The sequence below is a fragment of the Artibeus jamaicensis genome, unplaced genomic scaffold (genome assembly GCF_021234435.1).
Source record: "Artibeus jamaicensis isolate MK-2021 breed Jamaican fruit bat unplaced genomic scaffold, CSHL_Jam_final contig_240, whole genome shotgun sequence".
NCBI lineage: Eukaryota > Metazoa > Chordata > Mammalia > Chiroptera > Phyllostomidae > Artibeus > Artibeus jamaicensis.
In genome coordinates this window covers 16,631,620-16,644,880 of record NW_026521506.1, presented here as the reverse complement: position 1 = coordinate 16,644,880, position 13,261 = coordinate 16,631,620, and the positions used below count along the sequence as shown (strand labels likewise).

Here is a 13,261-nt window from a genome sequence, read left to right as displayed (position 1 = left end):
TACCTCTTCACAATGGTTGCCTGAGGTAGGTGAAATACCACAAATTTTGATGAGGTGAGCAAAGCATTAAAGCTGAAGCAACCTGCTAGCCAGTAGCAAAGCCTGGATGTTCACACTTCGGGTGGATTGTTTTCCAAAAAGCCCACAGCTACCTGGGCTCCACTTGCTTTGTCCATTTGACCTTTGGAAAGCAGGCCATCATGCATTTGTCTTGTGAGTATATGTCTGGCATATTGATAGGCTCAGGGGCTTCTCCTAGCTAAGAATGCTTCACATTGTCCTGTAATCCCTCACTTTATGGTTTAATGCCCCCCTCTACAAATACAGTGGAAACTCCCCATGGGCAACATGGCATTTGGCATGGAGTATACATTCAATAAATTTTTTTGAAGGAATTAGGCAATATGAGAGAAAAATGTTAGCTTGGTTATCTCTAGGAGCTCAAAATGGAGGTTGTAGCTGCCTCCAAAGAGGCTAGGAAATGTGGCATGATCCTAGGACTAAACTAGGGGGAAGAGAAATTGTGGGTATGTTCATTGGTTGTTTTGCCCATGGCATTTAATTGGTTTGTCACGAATAATACACTGGTAAGCATTCTTTCCTTTATTAAATTCCTTATATTTTAGCTTCCTTTTCTCATTGAATTGTTCATACTAGCATCTTTTACTTATGAAAAGATCAGTTTTAACCTTTTTAAAAAATTCAGTGTTCTCAGATTTTGTTCCCTAAAGGTCTTATCAAAAACATAACTTAAAAAATCTTTTCTGATGTTTGACATCAGTTTTTGTTAAATTATTCTGGCATTGCATCTCTACAGTAAGTTCTCAACATCATTGAGAGGCTCTGTGACTTTGAGTGAAACAATGTATAATAAAACTAATTTTACCACAGGATAATTGATATGAACAAGAGTTATATTTCTATAGCATCTCATTAACATGATAACAAAACAATGTTAAACAAAATGACATAATTATTTGAAGACCTGCTGTATGTATTAAGTTAGCTGGTCTCCGTTTTTCCAACCATAAAGTGAAAATAATGATCCTTTGGTAGCTGAGAACTTCCTTGAGGATAAAATGATTTAAAGCACACAAAATCATTCTCAACAGTACTGTGTAGATCTCAAGGCCCTTCCAGTTATGGGTAACTCTGAAAATTTGTATTTGAGTAATACATTACAACTAGTTGTGATGCAATTATAAAAGTAGTCTGCTAGAATGAAACAAAGTACATTCAGACTTTGTTCTTCCTACTTACACTGCTAGCCTGAGTAAATGGGATTTTTTTCTAGTAATTTGATAAAAAGATCTAAAGGTATATTTTACCTTGGATTGTCCTGACAATTACAATACTTTGACCTTTGTTTCTTCACAGGTGTTACAGAACATCCTGGACACTGAAAAAGATTATGCTAAAGAACTTCAGTCTCTTCTTGTCACTTACTTAAGACCGCTGCAGTCCAATAACAAGTAAGGTTTATATTTGAAACTCCTCACTAAATAAAACAAGATAACATCAGCATATGGAGTCATTACTCTCATGTCACTGAATAATTGATTTTGCCCTTTAGAAGAATTTCCACAGATCTCAGGTTGCTAAGAACATGATCGAGTCAACAGAAATTATGCAAGATGTTGCTTTTGGAGAGGTTTGCTTTCTTTCTGTTCTGGCCGTGGAAGGGATCGGAAGATCTGCATTTCTGCCTGTCACCATTTTTATCTTGTATATTTTAAAAGCACTATATCTGTTTTTACCTTACAAGAAAAGGACATGCTGGTGTTTTTATGCAGAAAGCACATAAGATGAAAATTCTTGTGCTCACTCTGACCTTTGCTTGCCAGGGCAGAAACTCTTTCCCGTGCTCTGAGAGTGGAAAAAATGTGGCATTTTGTGAATGTTCATAAGAGCAATTCAAAGCAGTATTTTTCCCAGGCAACAGTGAATGATAGATGTGAAAATGTTTTTTCAAAAAAAAATTCAAACTTTATTCTGATTTAGTTATCTGAAGTCATTGTTTGACATCTGAATTGAAAACAATTTTCACAAATGAAAAATATTGGCTATTCATTTTTCTGTGCTTGTAAGGCATGACATACATAAAAAATAGCAGCTAATTACATTTGTTTGTGTTTTATGTTAATGGATTAATCTTTTTTTTTGATGGGAGTAATGGATTGATCTTTACTAGAGATTATGATCTATACACCAGATAGAAAATTTAGCAGTTACTCATATAACGGAGGACAAAATCCTTGTCTTTTACTTAGTAAGAATTTATTTTTGCTGGACAGTTGCCTAACCTATTGACTTCTGGCTTAAGTAAGTTTAAAAATGTTTCACTACTTTTCTCCTTTTTTCTAAATTATGTTTGCTTAGACATATCTTGCTAAATTTTCCACTTGGTTATTTTTTGGCACTATGGAAATACTTCAGTATGAAAATATTCTGTATTCCTGTGTTTTGTAAGAGTTTAAACATAATCAACAACAAAGTGTCTTTTGTCATTATTATAAAATATGAAATGTTTTATGAGTCATAGTTCTTAGAGCTGAGTGAACCTCAGTGAGTCATTAGACCTAGTGCCCTGGAAGAAATGACTATCCCCATTGAATAAATAAGAAAACTGAAGTCCAGAAAAGCTTTCTGCTGTATCCATCACACAGCCAGTCAGCAGCCAGATTGGATCCTCTGTGTCTCTTACCTCTGAGTGAAATGTGCCTTTTTATTTTCTGGAGGTGACAGGCAGAGGAGGAGAGGGAAACTGAAACAACAACCCTGGGAAGGGAGATGGTAAGATTTCAAAGGAAAGCGTGACTGATTAGTAATCAAGAAACAGTAAGAGGAAAGGAAAGGAAAAAAAAACAAGGGCAGAGGAGGTGAGAGACATGAATTAGAACTGCATCGTTCCCAAGTAAATTCAAAATTCAGTTATATTAAGTTTTCATTGGTTTTGTCTTGTAGACTCCAGAGTGATTTGAGCCAAACCAGATTGTTTATTATCTTATTCTGAAGGGGCCAAAGTCAGCTTCTTGTGGCTGTGAGAGAGTAACAGGCAGGGAAGCTGGCCGAAGGTTTCACTTTTGACACCAATAATAGGGGTTTTCCAGCTTGTAGTACAGGAGGATATTACAGTAGAGGAACTGGGAGCTTTTAATCCTCTAGGGGTTACTGGTAATGTTTGTTAGGGTCTTCCTTTTCTTTGTCAGCAAAGTTACTCTCTTGGAAATATTCCCATAGTATTATTATATTAAGGAGAAAAGACATGCAGCAGACACTGGTTTTTCAAGTAAATCTTCAAAAGAGCTTTCACCCCAAAACCAGTTAAGAGTGTGGACTCGAGCTAGAATGTTTTGATTCAAATTCTGGCTTTGCCATTTACTACCTTTGTGACTTTGACTGATTTGCTTAACCTCTCTGTGCCTGGATTTCCTTACATGTAAAATGGAAATGATAGTACATACATCATAAAGTTATTGTAAGTTTCCAATGAGCTCTTATTTTTTCAGTGCTTGCATAAGTGCTAAGTGCCATATGAGAATTGTTGGCTCTCGTTATTACCATCACCTACTAATATTTTAAAAATTTATTCAATTACAGCTTATATTCAATATTATTTTGTATTAGTTTCAGGTGTACAGCATAATGGTTAGACAATCATATACTTTACTGAGTATTACCCTGATATTTCCAGTACCCATGTGGTATCATACATAGTTATAGTATTATTGACTATATTCCCTATGCTGTACTTTACATACCATCACTATTCTGTAATTACCAATCTGTACTTCTCAATCCCTTCACTATTTTCACCCAGTTCTCAAACCTCTCTCCCCTCAGATAAACCATCAGTCTGTTCTCTGTGTCTATGAGTCTGTTTCTGTTTTGATAGAGGAAGAATGAATGAGAAAATTCTCAATATAGAGGCCCTGGATAAAATTGCTCAGTTTGCATTTGTTTGACTTCATTCCACTCTACAAATAAACAAACAAATCAGTACTATTTTCTTTCCTCCTACTTTCTCTCATAAATATTTTTTTAGTTCATTTATGAGTATTTTAATTTAGGAGAAACTAGATTTTCATATTTTCTACTGTGCGTTATGTGAGCATATACACTACTTTTCATTTACTTTCCCAGCTCTACTCGAAGACAGTACTCAAACTTTTATTTTAGTTTTAATAATGTATTTTATTGAACATGATGTGTCCAAATGATAAATTTTACTATGTAATCAATTTATACATTATTTTACATAAACATTATAAATGAAATATTTTATATTATTTTGTTATACTGGGTTTTAAAAATCTGTTATGTACAGATTTTACATATAGCATATCTCAGTTTAGACTAGTCATCTTTATTTTATTTTATCTTTTTAACCAGGCACCCACATTTTATTATTTTTAGTTTATTTTTATTATTTACACTATTACAGATGTCCCCATTTCTCTTCCCCTTTGTTCACCTACCCCTGCCTTTGCCCTACCAAAGTTTTTACATTTATCTTCACCTATGATGTATTTTACTTGTTAGATGCTGGTTTTTTAATTGAGAAATAATTGATATATAACATTGTATTAATTTCAGGTGCATGGCATTATGATTTGATTGATATATGTATATATTGTGAAATCATTACCACAGTTAAATCTAGTTAACAGCTATCACCCTATGTAGTTAAACAGAAAAAATTTTTGATAAGAACTTCTAAGATCCACTCTCAGCAAGTTTCAGATATGTAGTACAGTATTATTAACTACAGTCACCATGCTGTATATTACATCTCCATGACTTATTTATTTTATAACTGAAGTTTATATTTTTGACTCCCTTCACCCATTTTGTCCACCCTAACTCCCCATCTCTGGCAACCAACAATCAGTTCTCTGTGGATACTTAGATATTAAATATTCATTACTCATTTACTCATTGGTTTGTAAAATACCTAAGAAAGACCTATAAAATACCTTACAAATATTTGTTTTCTTTAGGATCATTATTCTTATTATAGAAAAGGGAAATTGAGGAAAGAAGCTTTATATAGTTGTTTAAAATCAGAGTTAGAATAAATTAAAAACCAAAAGTTGAAATGTACAGATTACTTCCCTTATCTCATTTACTACTTCTTAGCAAATTATCAGCTCACTGGGCTATAGAGAAATAACTAGAGTTATCCTCAAGTTTTATTTACTGACACTACATATATATTTTTTCAGTCTGAGTACTGTTGAGTTTACATCTTTATTGGGAAACTTCGAGGAAATATGCACATTTCAACAGACACTCTGCCAAGCCTTGGAAGAATGTTCAAAGTAAGTGTCACATATTGCCATAAGGGTAGCCAGCAACATGTTTTTTCCCTTTTAACTGTTGTCTTAAATGAGGGTACTTTATATGTATGCATTTGATACAGCTTAGATAAATTGTCCCAGATCAGAGAGAATGCACCAGGTGGTGATACAGTGTGAAACCACTAGTTGTATTTTTTGCTTTATTTACAAATCGTATTGATTTACTGCTTCTACTCAGTATAAGAAACAAATAATGTCACAATTGACCATGGGTGATAACTTTGACATCAATTATATATTTTATATTGTACATTGTGAGTTACTTGGAAAAGTCACTCAGATTATTCATTCAGTTACACAAGTTTGTTTTTCTCCCTTAATTACTCCTGGTATCATGTCTATTATGTTAACAGTAGAAAGACATTAAAAGTGGGGAAAGGAAAAGTGTATCTTTATGTAAACACAAACAAGTATTTGATGGCTAGCTAGATTGTTGAGTTGTTCAACTTCATACTACAGAATGAACTGTAATTATCGTCAGACAGTATATTTCTGTAGCAAGATTAATTGTCCAAGCAATGTATTTCTGAGAAGTTGCTGACTTTAATCATCTATAGAGAAATTGGGGTTATTTCCCTGTTTCTTCAGTTTTATGGGACGCAGATGGTTGTCCAAGGGAGAATATGATAAGAGCCCACACTAAAGAGACCTGAGCAGCCACTCCAAATGCTAACAATGATCCAGATTATTCATATGGAAAGATAGTCAATAAATGAGAAGAGCAGATTACAAACTAGATTTGTGATCCTTATTTTCCATCTTATAGAGAAACATGTAGAAGAAAGTCCAATGAATATGACAAAATTGTTAGAGTAGATATCTCTGAATGGTGAAGTTCTGGTGTAATTTTTTTCTTTTTTTGTGTTTTTCTGATTTTTCTATAAATGAAAACAGGTGGCTTATAATTTAAAAAACTAATTTTAAAAATCATGAGGCCACCCTGCCTAGCAACCACCAGGATACCAACTTAGAACTTTTTAAATTTGATTAGTTTGTCTGTACCTGAACTTCACCTAAATTAGCCCAGAGTATTTTTAACATTCACAGCTAAAAAATTGAATATTAAAATTTGAACAAGCATTTTAGAAGAAAACCCTACCTACTGATTACATATAAGTAATATCTCACCCTATGTATTGGCCTACATTTAGTGGCAAAGTTAAAGCAAAAAAGAACTTGCATTTAATGTATAAAATGGTTGTAATATAGTTTCTCTTTTAACTTAGGCAGAAGAATTTGAAAGGTTAGCATGTTCTTAGGTTTAATTAGAATTCTCTTTTCCTGTTTCCTATTTTACATTCTATGTCTCACCTATTTTGCCTACAGATTTCCAGAAAACCAGCACAAAGTAGGAGGTTGTCTACTGAACCTCATGCCTCATTTTAAATCCATGTATCTGGCTTACTGTGCGAATCATCCTTCAGCTGTAAATGTACTCACCCAACACAGGTAAACTGTTAACATTTCCCCAAAATAAACTGTTTTATAATGAGATCCTTTCTTAGGACCACATCATTTGGAAGTCCAAGGTCTCTAGTCCAACTCTTAATTATTGCCATTCATTATGCCATAAATTGATTCATTGTTACATACATTGATTGACTACTAATGCAACAAATAATTTACTGAGTACCTAATATGTACAAGGTCCTGTACTGGCTGATGGGCATATAGTAGTGAACAAGGAAGAGAAGTTCCCTGCCTTTATGAAGCATAGAATCTTAATTTTACAGGCATAAAATTAAACAATGTAAACATGTTGTATACAAAAGGGTAATTAAAAAGGATGCTGTGAGACTTTGCAATACAGTATCATCTTAGTGTGGGGTGAGAGAAGGATTAAGGAAGGCATTTCTGAAGATCCAATAGTTTAGCTGTCCCCTGTCCCAATGAATGTTTTATCTGAGATGCTGACAAGTAGCTAAACTGTCTAGGTTCATCCCTTTTTCCTTTCTTTTTTAAATTATTATTTATTTTATTTTATTGTTCAAGTATAATTGTCTCCATTTTCACCCCACCACTCCCCCTGGCCCCAGCCATCCCTACCCACCCTTGATCCTACCCTGCTTTGGTTTTGTTCATGTGTCCTTTATAGTTGCTCCTGAAATCCTTTCTCCTCCCCCCCATTACCCCCTTCTACCTCCCCTGTGGTTACTTTCAGATTGTTCTTAATTTCAATTGCTTATTTCAATTTTCCTTTTTCTGGTAAGAAGTCTCAGACTGTTATGGCTAAAAGGCAGCTATTAACATATAAAGGTGGATGGAAACTAACATGGTAAACTGTGTAGCAGATACTTTAAGCAAAGGATTCATAATAATTATACATTGAATATAAATTGTTTCTGATTCATGAAAAACAACAGAATAGTTTCCAGTAAGAGTCCTTGCAAGAGGCTAGGATAAATCTACTTTCTGATTACCTGTCTCTGACTCATTCACAAAGACATTTATCTGGGCCAGAACACTGTATGATAGGCTTAGAGATGCAGTTTTAACTTTGAAATCATGTGCTAGAAATTCAGGTGGGATAATAACAAGAATAATACACACAGGCTCATAGGACTTAACCTAAATTTGTGTCCATTCATAATGGACACAAATTCTGGAGGCTGTTCAAGAATGAAAAGTATAGTCTTCCCTTAATCTGGCCCAGACTTCAACTTCCAGAGCCAGGCTAGAACACTGGTTGGTACCAACCCGAAGAAGTAGCAGAATTTTTTTTCCTGATTTGTTATGAGCTCTATTGACTTTATAGAGTTATTTTATGAGGACATCTTAAATGTAGAACACTAAGTCCTACTGAGTCCTATTTTATTCTCCTGATCAAAGTTGTGAATTCTTATGGAATAGTAAATATGGAAGTTGAGTTAAAAGAAAAAGAAGCCATGACTTTGGATTATTTAGGTGGCTCAATTGCTTAAAGCTCACACTGTGCCAGGCATATGCTTTAAAAGCCTATGAGGGAGTTACACCTCTGCTTTACAGCTAAGACATTGAAAGTTCAAGTAATCTGCCCAACAACTCAGAGCCATTAAGTGGTTAAGCCAGAATTAGAATCCAGATCTGCCAGACTTCTAAAAATATTTGTATTGATATTTTCACTACAAAGAGAATAACATAAATGCAGATTTAAAGAATTACAACAAAATGAACACCCATGTACATGCCACCCTACTTAAGATATAAAACATTACCATTTCCTTTTTGTATAACAGCTTAATTGAGTTAAAATTCACACATGAAACCTTTTTAAAGTGTTTTGCTGAATTATTTTCAGTATATTCAGACTTGTACAACCATCACAACAATCAGTTTTAGAATATTTTTATCATTTTCCAAAGAAGCCCATATATATTAGCAGCTACTCCCTATTGCCAGCCCAAGTCATCCACTAAAATACTTTTTGCTCTGGATTTGCTATTCTGGACATTTCATTTAAGTGAAATCACACAACATATGGCATTTTGTGTTTACCTTATTTCACTTAGCACAATGTTTTCAAGGTTATTCTGTGTTGTAGCACTTATCAGTACATTGTTTAAAAAAATAATATAGCCCTGACCAATGTGGCTCAGTTGGTTGGGCATCATCCCACAAAAAGAAAGGTCACTGGTTTGATTCCTGGTCAGGTAACATGACTGGGTTGTTGGTTTGGTCCCTGGTCAGGGCACATACAAGAGGCAACTGATATTTCTCTCTCATGTTGATGTTTCTCTCCCTCCCTGTAGATGTTTCTCTATCCCTTCCCCTCTCTCTAAAAGTAAATAAATAAAATCTTAAAAAATTTTAATATAGCTAATCCAGCTAGCTTTTGATTATTGTTGATATGATATATCTGTTTTCATCCCTTTTAATCTATCTGTGTCTTATAGACAACATACATCTGAGTCTTGTTTTGTTGAATATACTCTTAAAGTCTCCATCTCTTAATTGGCATATTTAGACTATTTATATTTAAAGTAATTATTTATGTACTTGGATTAACATTTACCATATTTGTAAATGTTTCCTATTCATTACACTTGTTATTTGTTTCTTTATCACACCATCTTTTGCTGCCTTCTTTGGTTTTAGTTAAACATTTTTTAAAGGTGTCTTTTATTTATTTATTTTTAAAATACTTTATTTATTTCAAGACAGGGAGAAAGTGAAGGAGAGAAACATCAATGTGTGCTTGTCACTCGTGCACCCCCTACTGGGGACTTGGCCTGCAATTCAGGCATGTGCTCCAACTGGGAATCAAACTAGTGACCCTTTGGTTCACCGGCCAGCACTCAGTCTACTGAGCCACAGACAGCCAGGGCTAAACATTGTATATGATTTTATTTTTTCTTCTCTTATAGCATATTTTTCTTCTTCTAAAAAAATTGGTGTTTTCCCTAGAGCTTATGACATCCATTTACTACTAATCTATAACACTTTCACGTAACACTCTACCATTTTATAGGTAGTCCACATACCTTATAAGACAGTAGTGTCAATTCTTCTTCCTCATCCCTTATAACAGTGTTCTCATTTATTTCATTTATCCACAAGGTAAATCACCCAATATATTGTTGTTATTGTTATTTTGAACAGTTATCTATTAGACCCATTAAAAATAAGAAAAATAAAAGATTGTATTTTACTTGAATTTATTATTCTCTGACACTCTCCCTTTTTTGTGTAGATCTATGTTTTCTTCTCTCTGAAGGACTCAACAATTTTTGTGTAGGTGGTCTATTGGCAATAATTTCTTTTCCCTAAGTTTTTGTTTATCTTAGAAAGTTTTATTTCTCCTCTACTTCTTTTTTCCCTTTTAATTTTACTGTGGTAAACAAATAAAAACATATGACATGAGATTTATCCTTACAAATTAAGAATTAATTTACACTTAACAAATTAAGTGTATAGTATCTTAAAACTATAAGCACATTTTTGTACAGCAGATGTCTAGAACTGTTTCATATTTTTTATCATTGAAACTTTATATTTATTGAACAGTACCCCCCAATTTTCCTTTTATTCCAGCCCCTGCCAACCACCATTTACTTTCTGCATCTATGAGTTTCATTATGTTAGATACCACATATAAATGGAATCATGTAGTATTTATTCTTTTGTGGCTGGCTTATTTCACTTAGCATAATGTCCTCAAAGTTCATCCATGTTGTCACATATAACAGTATTTCCTTCTCTTTAAAGGCTAAATAATATTATGTTGTATTCATACACCACATTTCCCCCATCCATTCATCCATCAGTGGACACTTAAGTTGTTTTTACAACTTGACTATTGTGAATAATGCTGCAACAATCATAGGAATGCAAATACCTTTTGAAGATCCTGGTTTTAACACTTTTGTGAAAATACCCAGAAGTGAGATTGCTGGATCATATGGTAATACTATTTTTAATGTTTTGAGAAACCTCTATAATATTTCTATAAATAGTACCTGCACCATTGTACGTTCCCACCAACAGTGCACTAAGGTTCCAATTTTTCTACATCTTTGCTTTTATTTCATGTTTTTTAAAAAAAATAATGGCCACCCTTTCTTTTCAAATGCACATGGAACATTTTCAAAGATAGACCACATGATAGGACACAAAACAAGCCTCAACAAATTCAAGAAAATTGAAATTATATCAAGCATTTTCTCAACCACAAGGGACTGAAACTATATGCCAAACTCAAGGAAAAGAATGCAAAACACTCAAACTCATGGAGATTGAATACCATGATATTAAACAATGAATGGCTCAAGAATGAGATTAGGGAAGAAATCAAAAAGTTTCTGGAAACAAATGAAAATGAACTCACAACAGTTCAAAATTTATGGGACACAGTGAAGGCAGTCCTGAGAGGGAAGTTCATAGTGATACAGATCTACCTAAAAAAGATAGAAACATTTCAAATAAATAACCTAACCCGACATCTACAGGAACTGGAGGAACAACAACAAAGACAGCCCAGAGCAAGTAGAAGGAAGGAAATAAACAAGATCAGAGCATAATTAAATGACACAGAGGCTAAAGGCACAATTATAAGGATCAATAAATCCAGGAGCTGGTTCTTTGAAAAGATAAACAAAATTGACAAGCCTCTAAGCAGGCTCATCAAGAAAAAAAGAGAGAGGACCCAAATAAACACAATCAGAAAAGAAAAAGATATTACAACTGATACCACAGAAATACAAATAATTGTAAGAAATTGCCATGAAGAACTATATGCCAAGAAATTTTTTAATTGGACAAATTTCTAGAAAAATATAATTTTCTAAAACTCAATGAAGAAGAAGCAGAAAGCCTGAACAGACAAATAACAGCAGATGAAATTGAAGCAGTAATCAAAAAGCTTTTGACATACAAAACCTTGGACCAGATGGTTTCACAGGAGAATTCTACAAAGCATTTAAGGGAGCACTAACCCCATTCCTTCACAGATTATTCCAAAAAATTCAAGAAGGTGGAGGACTCTCAAGCCATTTTTATGAAGCTAGCATCATTGTAATCCCCAGACTAGATAAAGACACAACAAAAAAAGTAAACTTCAGGCCAGTATTGCTGATGAACATAGATGCTAAAATCCTCAACAAAATATTGGCAAACCTCATCCAGCAATATGTTATAAAGATCATACACCATGACCAAGTGGGATTCATCCCAGGGATGCAAGGATGGTTCAATATTCACAAATCAGTAAATGTAATACATCACATAAACAAAAGCAAAGACAAAAATCACATGATCATATCAATAGATGTGGAAAAAGCTTTTGATAAGGTACAACACCCATTTATGATAAAACACTCAGCAACATGGGAATAGAGGAGCATTCCTCAATATAATAAAAGCCACATAGGAGAGACCTATAGCCAACATCATACTCAATGTGCAAAACCTAAAAGCTTTCCTACTAAGATCAGGAACAAGACAAGGATGTCCGCTTTCACCACTTCTATTCAACATAAAATTCAAAGTCCTAGCCACAGCAATCAGACAAAGAGAGAGAGAGAGAGAGAGAGAGAGAGAGAGAGAGAGAGAAATGAAAGGCATACAGCCCTGGTTAATGTGGCTCTGTGTATTAAGCATCAGACTGTGAAGCAAAGGGTTGCTTGTTCAATTCCCAGTCTAGGTCACATGCCTGGGTTGCAGGCCAGGTCCCAGGTAAGGGCTGTGAGAGAGGCAACCACACATTGATATTTCTCTCCTTCTCTTTCTCTCTCCCCTCCCCTCTCTAAAAATAAATAAATAAAAATAAAAGAAATTAAAAAATAAAAGATAAAAGGCATCCAAATTGGAAAGAAGGAAGCAAAATTGCCATTGTTTGCAGATGACATGATATATAGAAAACCCTATAGACTCCACCAAAAACTACTCAACCTAATAAATGAATTTGGCAACACAGTGGGATACAAAGACAATATTAAAAAATCAAAGGTATTTTTGTACACTAACTGAAATATCAGAAACAGAAATCAGGAAAAGAATCCCACTTGATATAGCAAAAAGAAAAATGAAGTACCTAGGAATAAACTTAACCAAGGAGATAGAAGACATGTACTCAGAAAACTACACAACACTGAAGAAAGAAATCAAGGAAGACACAAACAAATGGAAACATATACTGTGTTCATGGATTGGAATAATTAACATCACCAAAATGGCCATACTACACAAGCGATTTATAGATTCAATGCAATACCTATTAAAGTACCCATGACATATTTCATAGATATAGAACAAATACTTCAGAAATTTATATGGAACCATAAAGGACCCCAAATAGCTGCAGCAATTTTGAGAAAGAAGAACAAAGCAGGAGGGATCCCCAAACCTGATATCAAACTATATTACAAGGCCACTGTAATCAAAACAGCCTGGTACTGGCATAAAAACAGGCACATAGACCAATGGAA

The 13,261-nt window shown here is 34.1% G+C and overlaps 1 protein-coding gene across 2 annotated transcripts in view; it reads left to right on the top strand.

The window, feature by feature from the left end:
• ARHGEF6 (Rac/Cdc42 guanine nucleotide exchange factor 6) overlaps positions 1-13,261 on the top strand; it is a 164,139-nt gene that overhangs the window by 94,869 nt on the left and 56,009 nt on the right. For both annotated transcript variants that reach the window (XM_037157059.2, XM_037157058.2), the window contains exons 7-9: positions 1,378-1,472; positions 5,226-5,321; positions 6,687-6,809. In XM_037157059.2, the coding sequence (XP_037012954.2) occupies positions 1,378-1,472; positions 5,226-5,321; positions 6,687-6,809 (314 nt within the window). The remainder of the gene's footprint in view (positions 1-1,377; positions 1,473-5,225; positions 5,322-6,686; positions 6,810-13,261) is intronic.